At 53.7% G+C, this 19,250-nt stretch overlaps 2 protein-coding genes across 2 annotated transcripts; both read right to left on the minus strand.

Moving 5' to 3' along the window:
- On the minus strand, positions 1-1,653 carry LOC100083486 (fMet-Leu-Phe receptor-like). The gene is made up of 2 exons (XM_016225383.2): positions 1,459-1,653; positions 1-1,235 (listed from the first exon to the last, which is right to left on the minus strand). The coding sequence occupies exon 2, from the start codon at positions 1,223-1,225 to the stop codon at positions 122-124; it is 1,104 nt and encodes a 367-aa protein (XP_016080869.1). The 5' UTR covers positions 1,226-1,235; positions 1,459-1,653; the 3' UTR covers positions 1-121.
- A 6,001-nt stretch (positions 1,654-7,654) lies between these two features.
- Positions 7,655-14,641, minus strand: LOC100083459 (N-formyl peptide receptor 2-like). The gene is made up of 3 exons (XM_039912201.1): positions 14,501-14,641; positions 11,303-11,357; positions 7,655-8,805 (listed from the first exon to the last, which is right to left on the minus strand). The coding sequence occupies exon 3, from the start codon at positions 8,796-8,798 to the stop codon at positions 7,716-7,718; it is 1,083 nt and encodes a 360-aa protein (XP_039768135.1). The 5' UTR covers positions 8,799-8,805; positions 11,303-11,357; positions 14,501-14,641; the 3' UTR covers positions 7,655-7,715.
- Positions 14,642-19,250: the final 4,609 nt, after the last annotated feature.

The raw sequence follows: 19,250 nt of genomic DNA on the forward strand, positions 1-19,250 counted from the left end.
TCAGAAAACAATTTTTATTGGCAACGGAGGGTTCCGGCCCAACTACCGGAAGTCGGAACGGAGAGGGAGAGAAGACTATTCGCCCCGGCCTGAGGGGTGATGGGGGGCGGGGGGGAGGCTTTCAGGTCGGGGTCCCCCGCAGCTCTTGCAACGTATCCACGGGCACGGAGTGCAGCGTGCTCTTTGTGAAGCTGGAAGCGGAGCCGGGCTCCTCGGCGAGGGCGCGCTCCAGGGCGGCGGGCAGGGAGCGGAGCAGACGCTCCCGGAAGTCCCGGCCCAGGAAGACGTAGAGCACGGGGTTCAGGCAGCTGTTGACGCAGGTCAGGCAGAAGGCCAGCGGCCCCAGGATGTACAATGAGAGGTTCAGGTCCGTCCGCCGGCCCAGGATGGATGCCAGTTTCATGAGCGACACCAGATGGAAGGGGAACCAACAGAGGAAGAAAGCGGCCACCACGGACCCGAGGACCCGGAAGGGCCGACTGGAACGCGCCAGGCGCTGGCGCCAGATCCGGCTCGCGAGGAGGATGCAGCAGCCCCCGATGACGAGCAGCGGCACCACGAAGCCGAGCACGAAGCGCGTGAGCACCAGGGCCGAGAACCGGGGCCCCTCCACGGCCGGCCTCCGCCCCGGGTCCCCCAGGGTCTCGTTCCAGGGGTCGTAGTTGATGACGCAGTCCGTCTTTCTGGTCCTCGGGTTCACGGCGATGTCCCGGAACACCAGGTAGGGGCTGCTGAAGGCCAGGGCCAGGAACCAGGCGACCAAAGCCACCAGGTTGGCCCGGCCCCGGGTGCGGTGGTTCCGAGCCCAGACGGGACACAGGACGCAGACGCAGCGGTCGGCGGAGATGAGGGTCAGCAGGAAGACGCTGGCGAAGAGGTTGAGGACGCTCAGCGAGTTGTAGAGTTTGCAGAGCGGCCGGCCGAAAGGCCAGTGGAATCCCAGGGCCACGTAGACCACGCTGAAGGGCAGGAAGAGGCAGAAGGTGAAGTCGGCCACGGCCAGGTGGAGGTACCAGACGCCGTTGACCGAGCGGGGCATGCGGAAGCCGGACACCCAGATGACCAGCCCGTTGCCGGCCGTGCCCAGGAGGAAGGCGACGACGAAGACTGCCAAGGACAGGATGTGGAGGAATCTCAGGCCCTTCTGCAGGGAGGCGGAGGGGGGGGCCACCGGTGGAACTTTCGAACTGCCAAGGACGTCCAGAGGGAATGAACTGTTCTCCATGGTCCTCCTCCTGACACACACACACCCAACACCCACACCACATTGTCATCCTCCTTCCGGCCCCTCATTTCCTCCCCACCTCACCTTTCCTAACTCTTAACTCCCCTCACCTCAAATCCCCCAGTTCTCTTCTTAAGAGGCCTTCCTTCCTTCTCGGGTCCCACGATCCCCTGTTCCCTCCCTACAGGTCCCCTCCTCTCCTAGGATCCCTTCTATTTCCGGCTTCAACTCACGTCCTGGAACGGCCGGGGCAGGTGGAGTCTCAAACAGTAGGGGCCTCGAACGGCCGAGGCCTCGAACAGCTGGGGTCTCGAACAGGCTGGGCCTAGAAGAGCCGGGTCCTAGACCAGCGGGGGTTTTAATCACCGGGGCTTTGAGTGCCGAGATCGCCCTGGAGCCCCATCTCTCGCTCTGCAACCTCCGACTCCTGTGCCGTGGGGCCGAGCGCCGCGGGAACTAGGCTGAGGAAATGGGTGAAGCAAAGGGATGCGTGAAGAAATCCTGTGCCAGAAAGTGTCTTGAGCAATAAGTCAGGACCTCAGAGTAGGCGTCAGAACACATGGTTGCCAGGGGCAGCTGCTGGGGAGGGTGGGAGGGAGAGTGGGAGTCCCCCTACCCCTTCCGACCCCCGCTCATGCACCCAACCCACCCATCCACACACCTAGATGCTCAGAGTTGGCCAGGCCAAGGCAGCAGGGAGTTCCTGACTGGGATGGTGAGCGAGAGGCAGGAGATGTGTCTGGGTGAATGTGTTTGGGAAGGGACTGGATGGGAGCGCTCCCAGAAGACGGACACCATGACAGTTCCCGTCAGAGGGAGGGCCTGCTATGTCTGCGCAAGGGGGAAGAATGCCTCTGTGGGTAAATCTGGACCCTTGGGCGTCTTGTAGTGAGAAATAGAGTGGCCTAGTGGAAAAAGCCCGGCACTGGGAGTCAGATGACCTGGGTTCTAATTCTGGCTTCGCCACTTTCCTCCTGTGAGATCTTGGGCGAGTCACTTGACTTCTCTTTGCCCCAGTTTCCTCAACTGTAAAGTGGGGATTCAATACCTGTTCTCCCTCGTACTTAGAATGTGAACCCTGGTTGGAACACAGACGGTATTTTTTTTTGTTTTGTTTTTTATTTTTGTGTTTTTTAATGGTACTTGTTAAGCCCTTACTATGTGCCAAGCGTGGTTCTCAGTCCTAGGGTAGATACAAGCTCATCAGGTTGGACACAGTTCACGTCCCTCGTGGACTCACAGTTTTAACCCTTATTTTACAGATGAGGTAAATGAGGCACACCGAAGTGTCCTGGTTTGCCCAAGATCACCCAGCAGACAAGTGGCAGAGCCATGATTAGCATCCAGGTCCTTCTGACTCCCAAGCCCTTACTCTATCCATTAGGCTACACTGCTTCTCAACCTGAGGCGTTTGACCTGAATATCTTCTACCTACCGTAGCGCTTAATATAGAGCTTTGTGCATAATAAATGCTTAACTAACACTGCAATTATGATTAGTAGTGTTATATTAGTATTGTCATTACTCCCTCAATCAATAAGTGGTATTTGTTGAGCATTTACTGTGTGCAGAGCACTGTACTAACCGTTTGGGAGAGTACGCTTCACTAGAATTGGTAGACACGAACCTGCTCCTCAAGGAGGTAGCAAACTAGAGGAAAAGCTTACAGTCTAGAAGACTAGACTAGAATATGTTAGTAATCACTATTTAAATTATATAGTGAATAAGTAAACTAATATATAGCACAATAATTAGTTATATTTCCAAAAGACTGCAATAATTGTAGTATTTATTAAGCATTTACACTGGAAACTGTGGAAGATATAAGGTAAGCAGAAAGTGTACACTAGTAGTTGTGTTTATTAAGCTTTTACTGGGTGAAGAGCACTGTACTAAGCACTGGGGAAATGTTCCCCACTCCTCAAGAAACTCAAGTCGTTGCCCATCCACCTCTGGATCGAACAGAAGCTCCTCACCACTGCCTTTAAAGCAGTCCATCCCCTTGCCTCCTCCTACCTCACCTCACTACTCTTCTACTACAACCCGGCCCACACATTTCGCTCCTCTAATGCCAACCTTCTCACTGAGCCTCGATCTCATCTATCTCACCCCCCTCGCCCTGCCTCTGGCCTGGAAAGCCCTCCCTCCTCAAATCCGGCAGACAATTAATCCCCTCCGCTTCAAAGCCTTATTGAAGGCCCATCTCCTCCAAGGGGCCTTCCCTGACTAAGCCCTCCTTTCCTCCTCTCCCACTCCCTTCTTCATCTCCCTGACTTGCTCCCTTTACTCATCCCCCTTCCCAGCACCACATCACTTATGTCCATATCTGTAATTTTTTTTATCTATAAATGTCTGTTTCCCCCTCTCGACTGTAGGCTCAGTGCAGGCAGGGAATGCATCTGTTTATTGTTATCCTGTACTCTCCCAAGTGCTTAGTCCAGTGCTTTGCACACAGTAAGTGCTCAATAAATATGACCGACTGAGTGGGAAAGAATACACAGCTGGGAAGTAGGCACAGTCGCTGGCCCTCAGGGAGCTAACGATCAAAAAATATAAGAGGGAAGAAGAGACGGGGGATAGACGAGTAGAGATGAAACAAATTTCTTTAGGCAACATAAAGACAAGAACAGAGGCACAAAATAAAAACAGAGCTCTCTTGGGCCTTGCAGCTTGAGGAGCAGAATTTTGGGTTCCTCGTGGTTCAGAATTCAGTCACAACCACAGCCCCAGTAACTCTTAAAGCAGAAGCAGCAGCCACAGTCTTCCGGAAGTTTCGTCGTGCCAGGCTGAGCTGCTTTAACTGTCCTGCCAGGGTGATGGGAGACAGGTTGGGTTGGAGTCTCTTCGGTGACACGGAGGAGAGCTGCCACGGGATCCCAGGGAGACGGTGTGGCCGTCCAGAAGAGGAGGACGCGAGGCCCCTGGATGTGACGGTCAAAAGGTGGCAGGTTCCCCGTGGATTCGCTCGGCCATCACTGCCCCATTTAGGGACTCACGAGTAGGGAGAGGCAGAGGAGGACCCTGAGGCCCAGAGAGGTTAGATGACCTGCCCAGAGTCAACCAGAAGGCCACCCAGTTGAAACCAGAACTCGGATTCCCTGACTCCCTGGCCTCCGTTTCAGCTCCTTGCCATTCGGGTGTCATTGCTCAGACATCAGCGGTTGGGAGGGGAGGGGCATGGTCCTGCCACCAGAAGGACATGTAAAGCAGAATCTGTGTAAAGCAAACCCAGTTTTACATAGAAAATTGGGGGTGATGTTGCAGAACAATAACAAAGCCTCCCAGATGAGCAGATGTCAATGTATTTGAAGAGAAGAGGGGCCGGGATAGCTGGAATTAAACATCATCGCAAGGAAATCAATCGATCGATCGATCAATAGTATTTATCGAACGCTTACTATGTACAGAATACTATACTAAGCACTTAGGAGAGTACAATACGAGAGATTTAACGGACACGTTCCCTGCCCCTAATGAGCTCTCAATCTATTTTTTTTAATGGTATTTGTTAAGCGCTTACTACATGCCAGGCACTGTTCTAAGCACGGGGGTAGGTACAAGATAATCAGGGTGGACGCAGTCCCTGTCCCATCTGGGGCTCCCAATCTTAGTTCCCCTTTTACAGATGAGGTTACTGAGGTCCAGAGAAGTGAAGTGACTTGCTCAACGTCACACGGCAGACGAGCGGTAGAGCCGGGATTAGAAATCAGGTTCTCCTGACTCCCAGGCCTGGGCTCTATCCACTAGGCTATGCTGGTTCTAGTGGGAAAGAGAAAGGAATTGGGGGAGTGGTCTCGAACAAAGCAGAGGAAGAAGGTGGGATTGGTCAGAGTTGTCAGGTGAGTTTTTGAGGAGAAAGAGGAGGAGGGGGAGGAGGAGGAAGAGGAGGAGGTTCCTCTCCATTTCTACAGAGACCTGAACGGGGGAAATGAGCTTCAGTTGCAACAAGTGAGAGGCCATTAAGGAACATGGGACGGTATCTCCAGGGGAGACTATAGCCCAGTCACCTCTGGAGATTAATTTCTTCAATCATTTTCACAAGTTCATCTAGACTGTAAGCTCACCGTGGGCACCGAATGGGTCTGTTTGCTGTTATACTGTACTCTTCCCAAGCGCTCAGTACAGTGCTCTGCACACAGTATATGCTCGGTGAATACAATTGAATGAAAGAATGAATCCATTTTTTTGTTTTTTTTTTTAATCGACAGCAGGTTTCTCAATCCCCAGATCTTACTGGGTAGGGGATGACGGACGATGGCTCCTTCGTATGTTATGGCATCTTGCAGTGATGCACCGAGTTGTCTGAGGGTCAAACGTTTAGGCCGTTGTCTCCGGGTTGTGGGGCGTACGTTTCAGGGGGTCAACTGTGGATTGTGGTATTGGCGAAGGGCCGTACCGAGTGCTGAAGTGAATCCAAGATAATCAAGTGGGACATAGTCCCTGTCCCACATGGAGATCACAGTCTACACAGGAGAGAGAACAGGTATTGAACCCTCATTTTACAGATGAGGAAACAAGTCCAGAGAAGGTTAGAGATTTGCCCAAGTCACACAGACTGCAACTGGTGGAAATGAGATCAGGTCCTCTGACTCTCGGGTCCATGCTCTGAGTGCCTCCTCTAGAATGTAAGTTCCTTGTGGGCAGGGAACAAACATAGTTACCAACTCTGTTGTTCTGTACTCTCCCAAGTGCTTAATATAGTGCTCTGCGAATCCCATTGATTGACTTATTGATTGATTTCCCCTAGGCAGTGGAAAGAGCCATTTGATGCACTTTACTGGATGTGTCGGTCTGCTGCATGACCTTGGGCAAGTCATTTAACCTCTCTGGGCTTCAGGGTCATCATCTGTAATACCTGCCTCTCCTTTCCTCCGAGGCTGAGAGTCCCTAGTGAGACAGGGATGGTTGAGAGAATCAACAAGAGGCCAGGCCTCCTTCCCACCACCACATCCAGGAGCTTTTCATCCGCCTCTGGGGAAGGAGCACGGCCTAGTGGATAGAGCACGGGCCTGGGAGTCAAAAGGACCTGGGTTCTAATCCCAGCTCCGCCACTTGACCGTGGTGTGACCCCGGGCAAGTCACTTCACTTCTCTGTGCATCAGTCGCCTCATCTGGAAAATGGGCATTAAGATTGTGAGCCCCAGGTGGAACAGGGTCTGTGTCCAACCCGATTTGTTTGTATCAACCCTGGCACTTAGTACACTTCTGGTGATAGTAAGCGCTTAACAAAGACCATTATTATTACCAGATAAAGAATAAAGAAGTGTCACGTTGCCCGTCCTCAAGGATCTTCCGCTCTAATTGAGAAGAGCAGCTGTTACTCAGGGTAACTGTGGACAGTAGTCTGCACATAGCAGGCCCTCAGTAAATAATAACTGGTATTTGCTAAACGTTTACTATATGCCAAGCACTGTGTGGAACTCTGGGATGGATACAAGATAATCGAGGTCCACGTGGGGCTCTCGGTCTAAGTAGGAGGGAGAACAGGGGTTGAATCCCCATTTTGCAGAGGAGGGAACTGAGGCACGGAGAAGCTAAGTGATTTGCCCAAGGTCACAAAGCAGGTAAGTGGTGGAGCCTGAATTGGACTGACTCAGGTCCTCTGACTCCCGGGCCAGGGCTACTGATTGGATGTTAACTGTCCCAGCTGGAGGTTCTGGTCACATCAGAAGCACTAAAAACACTTCAAAATGGGCCTGAAATGGACTTCCAGAAACAGCGCCTTCATTGATCGCACTGCGGGAGAGAGAATAATAATAATAATAATAACGGTGGTATCTGTTAAGTGTTGACTACGTGCCAAGCACTGTTCTAAGCTCCAGGGCAGACACAGGATAAGCAGATGGGATGCAGACCACTGTCTCACCCTACGATCCCAGCCACTGAATCCCCATTTTACAGATGAGGAAACTGAGGCACCAAGAGGCCAAGGAATTTGCCCAACATCTCGCAGCAAGAGAGTTGGGGAACCGGGAATAGAATCTAGGTCTCCTGACACCCAGTACTGGGCTCTTTCCCCTAGGCCACATTGCTTCTCAGCCTGGCTCGTGTTCTCCCTCACTGGATGAACGGTCACTCTTCCTCAACCCCCAGGCAGTGCCAGAGGGGAGGACCCAGAAGGAGACAGGTGTCAGGGTGGGTCTTAGAGGGGTTCCACTGAGGCACATTGGCCCTGGCTGTAAAGCTCTGAGGCCGAGAGAGGACCCCCCCCCGCGATCTTGTAATAATAATAGTAATTTTGGTATTTGTTAAGCGCTTACTATGTGCCAGGCTAAGTGCTGGCGTGGATACAGCTAATCAGGGTTGGACACAGTCCCTGTCTTGCACAGGGCTCGCTGTCTTAATCCCCATTTTACAGATGAGGCAACTGAGGCCCAGAGAAGTGAAGTGACAAGTAGCGGTCCTGGGATTAGAACCCAGGTCCTTCTGACTCCCAAGCCCATGCTCTATCCACTAGGCCACACTGCTTGTGGTGGGCCGGGAGAGGATCTCACACCTCCTGGGACTCGGTGTCCTGGGGAGTGGACACAAAGTTGCTCCCCTTGAAGTCAGAGTCGGCCGACTCTTCCGCGAGGGCGCGCTCCAGGGAGGCGGGCAGGGACCGGAGCAGCCGCTCTCGGAAGTCCCGGCCCATGAAGACGTAAAGAATGGGGTTCAGGCAGCTGTTGACGTAGGCCAGGCTAGTGCTGAGAGAACCCAGGAGTATCACCCAGGTGCCCAGGTCCTCCAACTGGTTCAGGATAACAACGAGCTCCATGAAGGACACGATGTGGAAGGGCAACCAGCAGAAGAAGAAGGCGGCCACCACGGCGGCCAGCACGCGGAAGGGTCGTCTGGAGCGCATCGCCTGCCTGTCCTGGAGCCGGGCCGCGATCAGGCCGTAGCAGCTGCAGATGACGACCAGAGGGATCGCGAAGCCGAACACGAAGCGGATGGCCACTTGGGCCTTGTACCTCTGGGCCTCCGTCACCGTGAAGAGCTCGGGGTCCTCGGCGGTCTCATTCCAGGGGTCGAAATTTAAAAAGCAGGACACGTAGCCATTTTCATACATCTCTGTGTCCCTGTAGAGCAGCGTCGGGATGCAGAGGACCAGGGCCAGGAGCCAGATGCCCCCGGCCCCCAGGGCCGCCCGCCTCGGGGTGCGGTGGTTCCGGGCCCAGATGGGCCGCAGGATGGAGACGCAGCGGTCAATGGAGATGAGGGTCAGCAGGAAGACGCTGGCGAAGAGGTTGAAGACGGCAAGGGTGGTGAAGAATTTGCAGCCCAGCCAGCCGAAGGGCCAGTGGAAGTCCAGGGCCACTTGGGTCACACTGATGGGCAGGAAGAGGCAGAAGATGAAGTCGGCTACGGCCAGGTTGAGGAACAAGATGGTGGTGACCGTGCGGGTCATGCGGAAGCCGGCCACCCAGATGACCAGCCCGTTGCCGACCGTGCCTACGAGGAAGGCCGAGGAGTAGATGATCATGCTGAAGACCTGGAGGGGGAAGGTGATGGCGTCCGAGTCCTCGGCGAGGGGTTCCTCTGTGGCCGTGAGGGTCTTAGAAGTGAGCGGACTCGACGTGACGTTCTCCATCCTCCACCTGGGACATGGGAGGTGGAGCTCAGGGCCCAGGCAAGGCCGGGCCCCGACCCTACTCCCGTCATTCCCCGGACTTGGCCCCGCCCCACTTTCCAACAAGACAGGAGCAGAGACCACCCAACGGGCCTTCAGCTCACCATCCCCTCAACCCCCAACCTCCTGGAGACTCTGGGGCTGAGAAGGCTCCTCTAGACTGTAAGCTCGATGTGGGCAGGGAACATATGAGAAGCAGCGTGGCTCAGTGGAAAGAGCACGGGCTTTGGAGTCAGAGGTCATGGGTTTGAATCCCAGCTCTGCCACTTGTCAGCTGTGTGACTGTGGGCAAGTCACTTCACTTCTCTGTGCCTCAGTTACCTCATCTGTAAAATGGGGATTAAGACTGTGAGCCCCACGTGGGACAACCTGATTTCCCTGTGTCTACCCCAGCGCTTAGAACAGTGCTCTGCACATAGTAAGCGCTTAACAAATACCAACATTAACATATCTGTTATATTGTACAGTGTTCTGCATGCAGTAAGCGTTCAATAAATATGATTGATCGATTGATTGATTGATTGAGTTCAGACCAGATAGTTTAAGCCCGGGGCTCCTCACCCTCCCCTCAGAGACCTGTGTCTGTCGGAGGTAACAGGGCTTAAGGGTCTTGGCTGATCCGGGGTCTAGCCCCACTGAGGACCCACCCTCATCATCCGTCATCCGTTATCCATCATTCTCCCAGATCATCCATCATTAGCATCCTTCCTCCTCCTCATCCATCCATTATTGATCAACCACCCATCATCCGGCCATCTTCATCATCATCCACCCATCATCCATCCATCTATCCTTATCATCACCCATCTATCATCCATCATGCACCCATTCATCCATCCATCCATCATTCTTCATCAACCATCTATCATTCTTCACCATCCACTCATCCATTCATCCTCATCATCCATCCATCATCCCACCATCATCCATCCACCCTCATCACCATCTACACATCCATCATCCTTCCTCATCCATCCATCCATCCTCCTCATCATCGATCACCCTTTCATCATTTTCTCATACATCCTTGTTGTCATCCATCCACTGCCATTCATTATCCATCCACCCACCCTCATCATCATCCATCCAACATCCATCATCCACACATCATTCAACTATCCATCCTCCCTCCCTCATCATCACCCACCCATCCACCATCCTTTCTCATCCATCCATCCATCCATCCACCTTTATCATCATCAGTCTTCCATTGCCAATCCATCTATCTATCCTATATCATTTATTCATCATCCATCATCCGTCCGTCATCAGTCATCTCTCATCATCCATCATCTCTAAGATCAACCAATATTTCTGTTTGTAGATCATGGTGCCAGGCACTGAGGAACAAACAGAAAGGTAAAGCATGATCCCTTTCCTAAAGGAACTTCCAATCTAATGGAGGAGAGAAGGCTGCCTGTAATGTCAAAAAAACAAATGTAAAAAAGGGTGAACAGTGTGACTCTACAAAGCAATACCCAATAAGTGAGGAGAAAAGTTTGTAAGGAGGCTGAGGAGATGAAATGACTGGGAAGGTGAGGGAATTCAGTCAGGGAAGGCTTTCTGGAGGAGGTGGCTTTTTTAGTAGGGTTGGCAGTCGGGGAGGGACATGGGCTGGTGAAGCTGAGGCAGGTGAGGTGAAGATCTGAGCAGGTTGGCCTGAGGCTCTTTCTGGCTGGGGCCCTGAGGCCCTGACGCAACCGGGACCCAAACAGGAAAGGACAGAGCAGACCGGCTATTGGGCAAGATGTGAGGAGGGCCCCGAGTCTCCCTCGCCACTCCCCCTTACTCTGGGAGAGCACGGGACCTGGGGTGGGTGAGAGGGGAGGGAGTGGGGGGCTGGAGGAGGCAGGACCCTTGGGTCCTCAGGGCACAATCTCGGGGGTTCTACTTACTGTGGACTGAGGGGTGACAGGGTGCTCAGTTTGCCTAGTGTTGGGGGAATCCTGACCCCTGACCCATAGTCTTCCCCTGGTCCCTTGACCTCAAACCTTCCTCCATCCTTCCTCCCAAGAATCCAAGGATCCTGGTCTCAACTTCTGACTCTCCATTCCTTCTTCCCCACCTCCCTCATATCAGCCCCAGAGACAAGCTATCCTGCGTAGCCCCTCACCCAGGCCCTGCCCGGCTCCTGTTGAATGAGCCAATCCAGTGGCAAACCAGGTCCCAAGGCCCTGGGGCAGGACTTTACTTCTCTCTTTGCTCCTCCTGGCAGCCTAAGCTCTCTACCTAATCCATCCATCAATCAATTGATGATATTCAGTGAGGACTCACTAAGCCCTTAAGAGGGTAAACTAGAGTGGGTAGACACAATCCCCGCCCTCAAAAACCTTACAGTCTAGTCCCGATTCTAGCACCACCCTGGAGCCCAGCGTTTCTGGTGCCCCTGTGAAGGGTCAAACCCTGGCCAGATGGGTCTCTATCTTTATGACAGGTTTTTAGCACCGAATAAACACACCACATACCTCGCAGTGTCAACCTGGGAGGTGCAGAAGGACCTGGGCTCCAATCCCAGCTCTGCTGCAACATAATAATAATAATTATTATTATTTTGGTATTTGTTAAGCACTTACTATGTACCAGGAACTGTTAATGATAATTATGGTATTTGTTAAGCGCTTACTATGTGCCAGGCACTGTTCTAACCGCTAGTTTAGCCACTTGTCTGCTGCGTGACCTTAGACAGATCACTTCACTTCTCTGGGCCTCAGGTGAACTCCTTCTGGGACAGGCACTGTGTCCAACCCGGTTACCTTGTATCTACCCCAGTGCTTAGCACAGTGCCTAGCACATAATAAGCGCTTAACAAATACCACAATTATTTAAATATTATTATTCATATTGTTGTATTTGTAATTATATTAATATGACATGTGCTATTATTACATAATGCAGTTAAATATTTTATTCTAATAATGTTAATGTAATAATAATAAACTAAACCTATTTGCACATTCCAAGCACTTAGTACAGTGCTCTGCACATAGTAAGCGCTCAATAAATACTATCGAATGAATGAATAAACCAGGTCACTAAACCAGGAGGGCTGGTGATGGATGACAAGGAGCTGTCGTTCCCTTAAGGTTGCTGACCCCAGAGAGGGGTCTGGCAATGAGAAAATTCAGATGGGTCTGGTCACAAAATTCCCCCGCCCCGAATATGGTCATGGAAAGGAAGAGGATCAAGAAGTAGCAGGGTGTATCTGGGGAGGGGTCTTCACCAACTCTTTGTAGTAGGTTGGAATTCCGCCACACCAGTGATGCGCGTCGCCTCTCCCCACAGTCGGGGATGCCCACTCTGTCGGACCCTGCCAGGTGCCGAGTGAGACCTCCTCGCTGCAGCTAGGACAAGTCCTTGGTGGTTTGAAAGGTAGCCCCTGGAGATAACCCGTGTCTCCTTCCCAGCTAGTAGAAGTCGGAGACCACGCTGGCTGCATAAATGTATTCCTCCAGAGCAGGAAGTTCAATCTGTCACGTGGTAATAACTAATTTGCGGCATGTGAATAACTCAAAATAAGCGTATTCCTCCTGAAAGGGAAGGTCTCTTGGAGATGTGTTTTCCATAAGGCTTTGAAGCAGGGGGAGAGCAACTGGCAGATTTGAGGAGGGAGGGCATTCCAGGACGGAGGCAGGATGTGGGCGAGGGGTCGGGGCGAGACAGGACAGATGGAGGCACAGTGAGAAGGTTAGCACTAGAGGAGCGATGTGTGTGAGCTGGGTTGTAGAAGGAGAGTAGTGAGGTGAGGTAGGAGGTGGCAAGGTGATGGACTGCTTTGAAGCCAATGGTGAGGTGTTTCTGTTTGATGCAGAGATGGATGGGCAACCATTGGAGTTTTTTGAGGAGCAGGGTGACATATCCTTAACTTTTTTGTATAAAAATGATCCGGGCAGCAGAGTGAAGCATGGACTGGAGTGGGCAGAGACAGGAGGCTGGGTGGCCAGCAAGGATGTAGTAATCCAGGCGGGATAGGATGGGTGATTATATTAACATGGTAGCAGTTTGGATGGAGAGGAAAGGGAGGATTTTAGCTATGTCGTGAAAGTGGGACCGACAGGATTTAGTGATGGCTTGAATATGTGGGTTGAATGAGAGAGAGGGATCAAGGATAACACCGAGGTTACGGGCTTGTGAGACAAGAAGGAGGGTGGTGCCGTCTACACTGATGGGAAAGTCAGGGGGAGGACAGGGTTTGGGTGGGAAGATAAGGAGTTCTGTTGTGGACATGTTAAGTTTGAAGTGACAGGAGGACATCCAAGTAGAGATGTCTTGAAGGAAGGAGGAGATGCGAGCCTGGAGAGAGGGAGAGATCAGGGCTGGAGATGTTGATTTGGGTATCATCCGCATAGAAGTGGTGGCCACAAGAGTGAATAAGTTCTCCATGGAAATGGGTGTAGATGGAGAATAGAAGGGGACCCAGAACTGAACCTTGAGGTATCCTCATTCCATCCTCTCCACCCCCACGCCGGCCCCCTGCCCCTCAGCTCCATCTCTCCCTCCGGTCCCTCTTCTTCCCATAACCCAGGTTTCTGCTCCTCCCCATCCCCATCAGCTCCGTCCCCCAGCGCTCAGCTCCTTCGGGCAGATGGGGTGGGCTGGACCGGCTTCTGTGCTTTCTGTATGGGCCAGCTCCTCTGGTGACCCCAAGACGCCCGGGAAAACACGGGGGGCCGACGTGATGTAAGGGCTGGGGACGGACCAGACCTGCGCTGCTCCCAGAAAGGAACCCAGGCAGCTCCGAGATACGGTAGCCCAGACCCTCAGCCCGCTGAGGCTTAAAGTTGGGGGGTTTGATGGGGGAAAGTTCTGACATCACCATTCTTCCCTTCTCCTCTGTTGGGACCCAGGAATCCCAGCTTTCTGCTTCCAGGGTCTGCGTTGGTTCGAGGTTTGGGAAAGGGAGGGGAGAGTCCTCAGGGAAGAGGACTGGTGGTATCATGTTCTCCACCTCTTTTTCAACCAGACCTCAATTCCCGTCCTGCCCCCCGTGCCCTCTCGGAGAGAAACAGACCGTTGGCCAATCTGCCTCCCAACCCGGTCTGGTTAACCTAATAATGTTGGTATTTGTTAAGCGCTTACTATGTGCAGAGCACCGTTCTAAGCGCTGGGGTAAACACAGGGGAATCAGGTTGTCCCACGTGGGGCTCACAGTCTCAATCCCCAATTTACAGATGAGGGAACTGAGGCCCAGAGAAGTTAAGTGACTTGCCCACAGTCACACAGCTGACAAGTGGCAGAGCTGGGATTCGAACCTGGTCTGCCCAGTCTCGGTTCTGACCCCAGAAAGTACGTGGGTCCCAGTTGGGTGCCCACCCGTCCTCCCCCCAAGAACCCCAAAGGGTAGGGGGAAGCGATGAGGTGGAGAGGGGAAGGAAAGGGGGAAGGAAAGAAACCTCCAGCAAAGAGGAACCCAGGGTGGACTGCCCAAGGGAGGGCGGGGGGGGGGGGAAGAGAGAAGGTTACCAGAGAGGGAGGGGCCCCACTGGAAGGGGTCCCAGGAGGAGATGGGGGTCCTGGGATGAGGGAGTCTAAGGAAGGGGGGGAGGAGGGGTTGTGGGGCGAAGAGGAACCCCGCAGGGAGGAGGGTCACAGAGAAGGAGGGGTCCCCCGAAGGAAGGGTCCCAGGAGAGAGGGTTCCTGAGAAGGAGGATCCCCCAAAGTCTCACCCTGTAGCTTGCGGCTGGACCGGCCAGGAGAAGAGCTGGCAGGAGGAATGGCCGTGGGAGAGGGAACACCGGGAAGACAGAGACAGAGAAGTGCCGGGACAGGAGCCGAGACCTGAAGTGGGGCGGCGGAGGTGGCGGCGTCTGGGGGGGGCAGGTAAAGAGTGGTGGGGATGGAGGGAAACCCCAGGACTCGGGGGTGGGGGTGGGGGGAGGGGGGGAGAGAGATCCGGAGGGCGGGGACAGGGGCCCCAGCTTCTCAGAGCCCTCAGGCCCGACCCACTCCTTCCGGCCCGGCCGGCTGGTGGCTCTGAGTCAACTCTGGCTGCTCTGACACCACATCCCCCTGTGACCATAGGAGTCACGGTGCTCTGATGTGGGGGCCCCGGCTCCCCTCCTCTGACCACTGCTCGCCCGGCTCCCGGAGTCTCGTTCCAGATGGCACTGATTAGCCCCTTGCCCCTGCCCTCCCCGGGCTCCGCTCCTACCCTACTTCTGCCTTGCCCCTACTTGGCCATCCATCCCTTCATTCAGAGAAGCAGCATGGCGTAGTTGGATAGAGCACGGGCCTGGGAGTCGGGGAGTCGTGGGTTCTAATCCCAGCTGCGCCACTTGTCTGCAGCGTGACCTTCGGCAAGCGTGGCTCGGTGGAAGAGCACGGGCTTGAGAGTCAGAGGTCACCGGTTCGAATCCCGGTTCTGCCACTCGGCAGCTGTGTGGCTGTGGGCAAGTCGCTTAACTTCTCTGGGCCTCAGTTACCTCCTCTGTAAAAGGGGGATTAAGACTGTGAGCCTCACGTGGGACAACCCGATTGCCCTGTATCTACCCCAGCGCTTAGAACAGTGCTCAGCACATAGTAAGCGCTTAACAAATACCAACTTCACTTCTCAGGGCCTCGGTGTCCTCACCCGTAAAACGGGGATGGAGACTGTGAGCCCCACGTGGTGACGAGACAAAGACTGTGTCCAACCCAATTTGCTCGTATCTACCCTAGTGCTTAGTACAGTGCCAGGCACATAGTTAAGCGCTTAACAAATACTATATTATTGTTATTCAATCACATTTATTGAGCGCTTCTCGTGAGCAGAGCACTGTGCTAAGAGTTTGGGAGAGTACGCCATAACAATAAACAGACACATTTTTTTGCCCACGGTGAGCTTCCAGTCTAGAGAAGCAGCATGGCATAGTGGAGAGAGCACAGGTCTGGGAGTCAGAAAGTCATGGGTTCTAATCCCGGCTCTGCCACTTGTCTGCTGTGTGACCTTGGGCAAGTCACTTCATTGCTCTGTGCCTCAGCTACCTTATCTGGAAAATGGGGTTGAGACTGTGAGCTCTACGCGGGACGGGACTGTGTCCAACCCGATTTGCTTGTTTCAACCCCAGCACTTAGAACAGTGCCAGGCACATAGTGAGCACTCATCAAATACCATAATTATTTATATTGGGGGGGAGACAGACATTAATGTAAATAATCCTCTGCTCTGCCCCTACTCAGCTCTTGTCCTGCCCCGGCCCTGTTCTGCCCCTGCTTCTACCCTGGCCCCGCGCTTGCCCTGATCCCATCCAGCTCTCTGCCCTGTCCCTTCACCCCTCCCTGGAGAGCTCTAAGGAGATCTCGGAGTGAAGAGTCTAGGGAAGAGAAGGTCTCCTGTCTCCTGGAGAAGAAGCGGGACAGCACTGGGGCTGGGGCCAGGGGCTGGCAACAGCGGCAGAGAAGCCGGGTGGGCGAGGGGCAGCGCTCCTGGGGCACCCGCCGCGGGGAGGAAACTGGGAAGAAGTGGCCGGAGCCACAGGAAGAGGGAGGAGGAGGATGTGGGAAATCAAAATGCCACAGAGACCCAAATGAGGGTGGCCGAAATTGAAAAAGGCTTGTGGATCCATCCAGTTTGAGCAGATCAGCTGGACACACGGCCTCCTCTTTCTCACCCATTCGGGAACTCTGGAGCCAGCCTTGGCCTCTGGGCCGAGAAAACAGGGCAGAGACATGACAACCCACGGGAAACCGGAAAGGGTGAGGAATAACCGCCGGGGGAAGGAGGAAGCCGGATGGCATGAGCGACCCGCTCATTCGTATTTGTTCAGCACTTACTGTGTGCAAAGCACTGAATTAAGCGCTTGGGAGAGTACGATACCACTTGGGAGAGTGCAGTACAACAATAATTGGGGTGTCCGTTAAGCACTTTCTATGTGCCAGGCGGTGTACTAAGCGCTAGGACGGACACAAGTAAATTCGACTAGATTTCCTTGTCCCACATGGGGCTCACAGACTCAATTCCTTTTTAAAGATGAGGTAACGGGCCCAGAGAAGTAAAGTGACCTGCCCAGGGTCGTGCAGCGGACAAGTGACGGAGCTGGAATTAGAACCCTCGATAAAGAGACAAGTTCCCTGCCCAAAACGAGTTTACGGTAGTCTAAAGGGGGAGACTATAAATAAATAATGAATGAGTGATATTAACACATAATAATAATTAATAATGACGGTACTTGTTAAGCACTTACTGTGTGCCAAACACCGTTCTAATCGCTGGGGTAGATACAAGTTAATCAAGTTGGACACTGTCCCTGACCCACATTGGGCTCACACTCTTAATCCCCGGCTGAGATGACTGAGGCCCAGAGAAGTTCAGTGACTTGCCCAAGGTCACACAGCAGACATGTGGCAAAACTGGGATTAGAACCCGGGTCCTTCTGTCTCCCAGGCCCTTGCTCCATCCACTAAGCCATGCCGCTCTGACAGATACGGACGTAAGTGCTGTGGGGCTGGGAGAGAGGATGAATAAAGGGAGCGAGTCAGAGCGACGACGCAGGTGGGAGTGGGAGAAGAGGAAATGAAGGCTTAGTCAGGGAAGGCCTCTTGGAGGAGTTGGGCCATCAGCAAGGCTTTGAATGCAGAGGAGAGTCACTGTCTGTGGGATATGAAGAGGGAGGGCCATCCGGGCCAGAGGCTGGACTCGAAGTGGGCAGAAGAGAGACAAAAAGGCATGGACGACGAGCTCCCTCCCCAGATTTTACCCCTTTCACTGCCCCACGCGACCTTCTTCTTGTCTAACCTCAATCCCTCTTGTTTCCATTCCCTCTCTCCTCCCCTCGGAGTCTGTCCCGGAGGACGGACGCCTTGCTTTCGGGAGGGAAACCGAGTCTGAGGGCTTAGGGCCGAGGCGGGCTCAGGAAGCAGGTTAAGGGGGAAGCCCCGAATTGGGGGGCGGGAGGCCGGGGTCCTGGGGAGGAGAGCTGGGGCCAGAGGAGAGGGAAAGGGGCGGGTGGAGGGAACGCTTGGGTCCGACAGTCTGGATGTGTAAATAGAAACATCTGGTTTTATACGGCGGCTCCGCCCATTGAGTCACGCAGCCCCCCGGCAGGACCGTCTCGGAGGGAGGGAGGACCGGGGGGCTGCGGGGGCCGGAGTCTGGTCCTGGGGGGCCCGGGGGGCCCCGGGGTTTCGGGGGAGACGCCTTGGGGGGGGGTCTCTTACGCCCTTGCGTCACAGACGGACGATTGCTCAGACTGACACACCCAGGGGCAAAGGCGGACCAACCCTTCCCGGTCCAGACACCCCTCACCCCCCAAATCCTCATCACCCCCCTCCTCGGGATCCCCAGGGAGACGGGTATCCTCTCACCAACCATCCGACCCCCCCCTACCCGTTGTTGGGTAGGGACCGTCTCTATCTGTTACCGAATTGTACTCTCCAAGCGCTTAGTCCAGTGCTCTGCACACCTCAATAATGAATAAACGAATGAGGAAACCCACAACCTAGAGAAGCAGCGTGGCCTGGGAGAAGGAGCGTGGCTTAGTGGCCAGAACATGGGCTTGGGAGTCAGAGGTCGTGGGTTCTAATCCCTGCTCCTCTGCCACGTGTCAGCTGGGTGACTTTGGGTAGTCACTTACCTTCTCTGGGCCTCAATGACCTCATCTGGAAAATGGGGGTGAAGACTGTGAGCCTCACGTGGGACAACCTGATTACCTTGGATCTACCCCAGCGCTTAGAACAGTGTTTGACACATCGTAAGCGCTTAAAAAAATACCATTATCCTTATTATTATTCGTGGGTGAAGTTCGGGCCTGGGGGTCAGCGGGACTTGGCTTTTAATCCCAGCTCTACCACTTGTCTGCTGGATGACCTTGGGCAAATCACTTCCCTTCTCGGGGCCTCAGTTTCCTCATCTGTAAAATGGGGATGAAGACTGTGAGCTCCATGTGGGACACGGGCTGTGTCCGACCTGATGAGTTTGTAACCACCCCAGCTCAACCTGATTACATTGGATCTACCCCAGCGCTTAGAACGGTGCCTGGCACGTAGTAAGCGCCTAACAAATACCATAAAAAAACCCTATACCCTGACGCGAACGAGCGTCACCACACAACCCACGCGTGACCCTCCCGCACCGCCTCATGCGCACATACACTCACACACACACACACACACAAAAACCCCCAAAACAACACACACACACACACCCGCCCCCCGTTGTGGGAAGCAGCATGGCTTAAGTGGAAAAAGCCCGGGCTTGGGAGTCAGAGGATGTGGGTTCTAATCTCACCTCTACCACTTGTCTGCTGTGTGACCTTGGGCAAGCCACTTCACTTCTCTGGGCCTCAGTTCCCTCATCTGTAAAATGGGGATTAGGACTGTGAGCCCCACGTGGGACCACCTGATTTTCTTGTAACTACCCAACGCTTAGAACAGTGCTTGGCACAGAGTAAGTCCTTAACAAATACCAGACATTATTATTATTTTTATTCTCATTATACT

The sequence above is a fragment of the Ornithorhynchus anatinus genome, chromosome 5 (genome assembly GCF_004115215.2).
Source record: "Ornithorhynchus anatinus isolate Pmale09 chromosome 5, mOrnAna1.pri.v4, whole genome shotgun sequence".
Lineage (NCBI taxonomy): Eukaryota > Metazoa > Chordata > Mammalia > Monotremata > Ornithorhynchidae > Ornithorhynchus > Ornithorhynchus anatinus.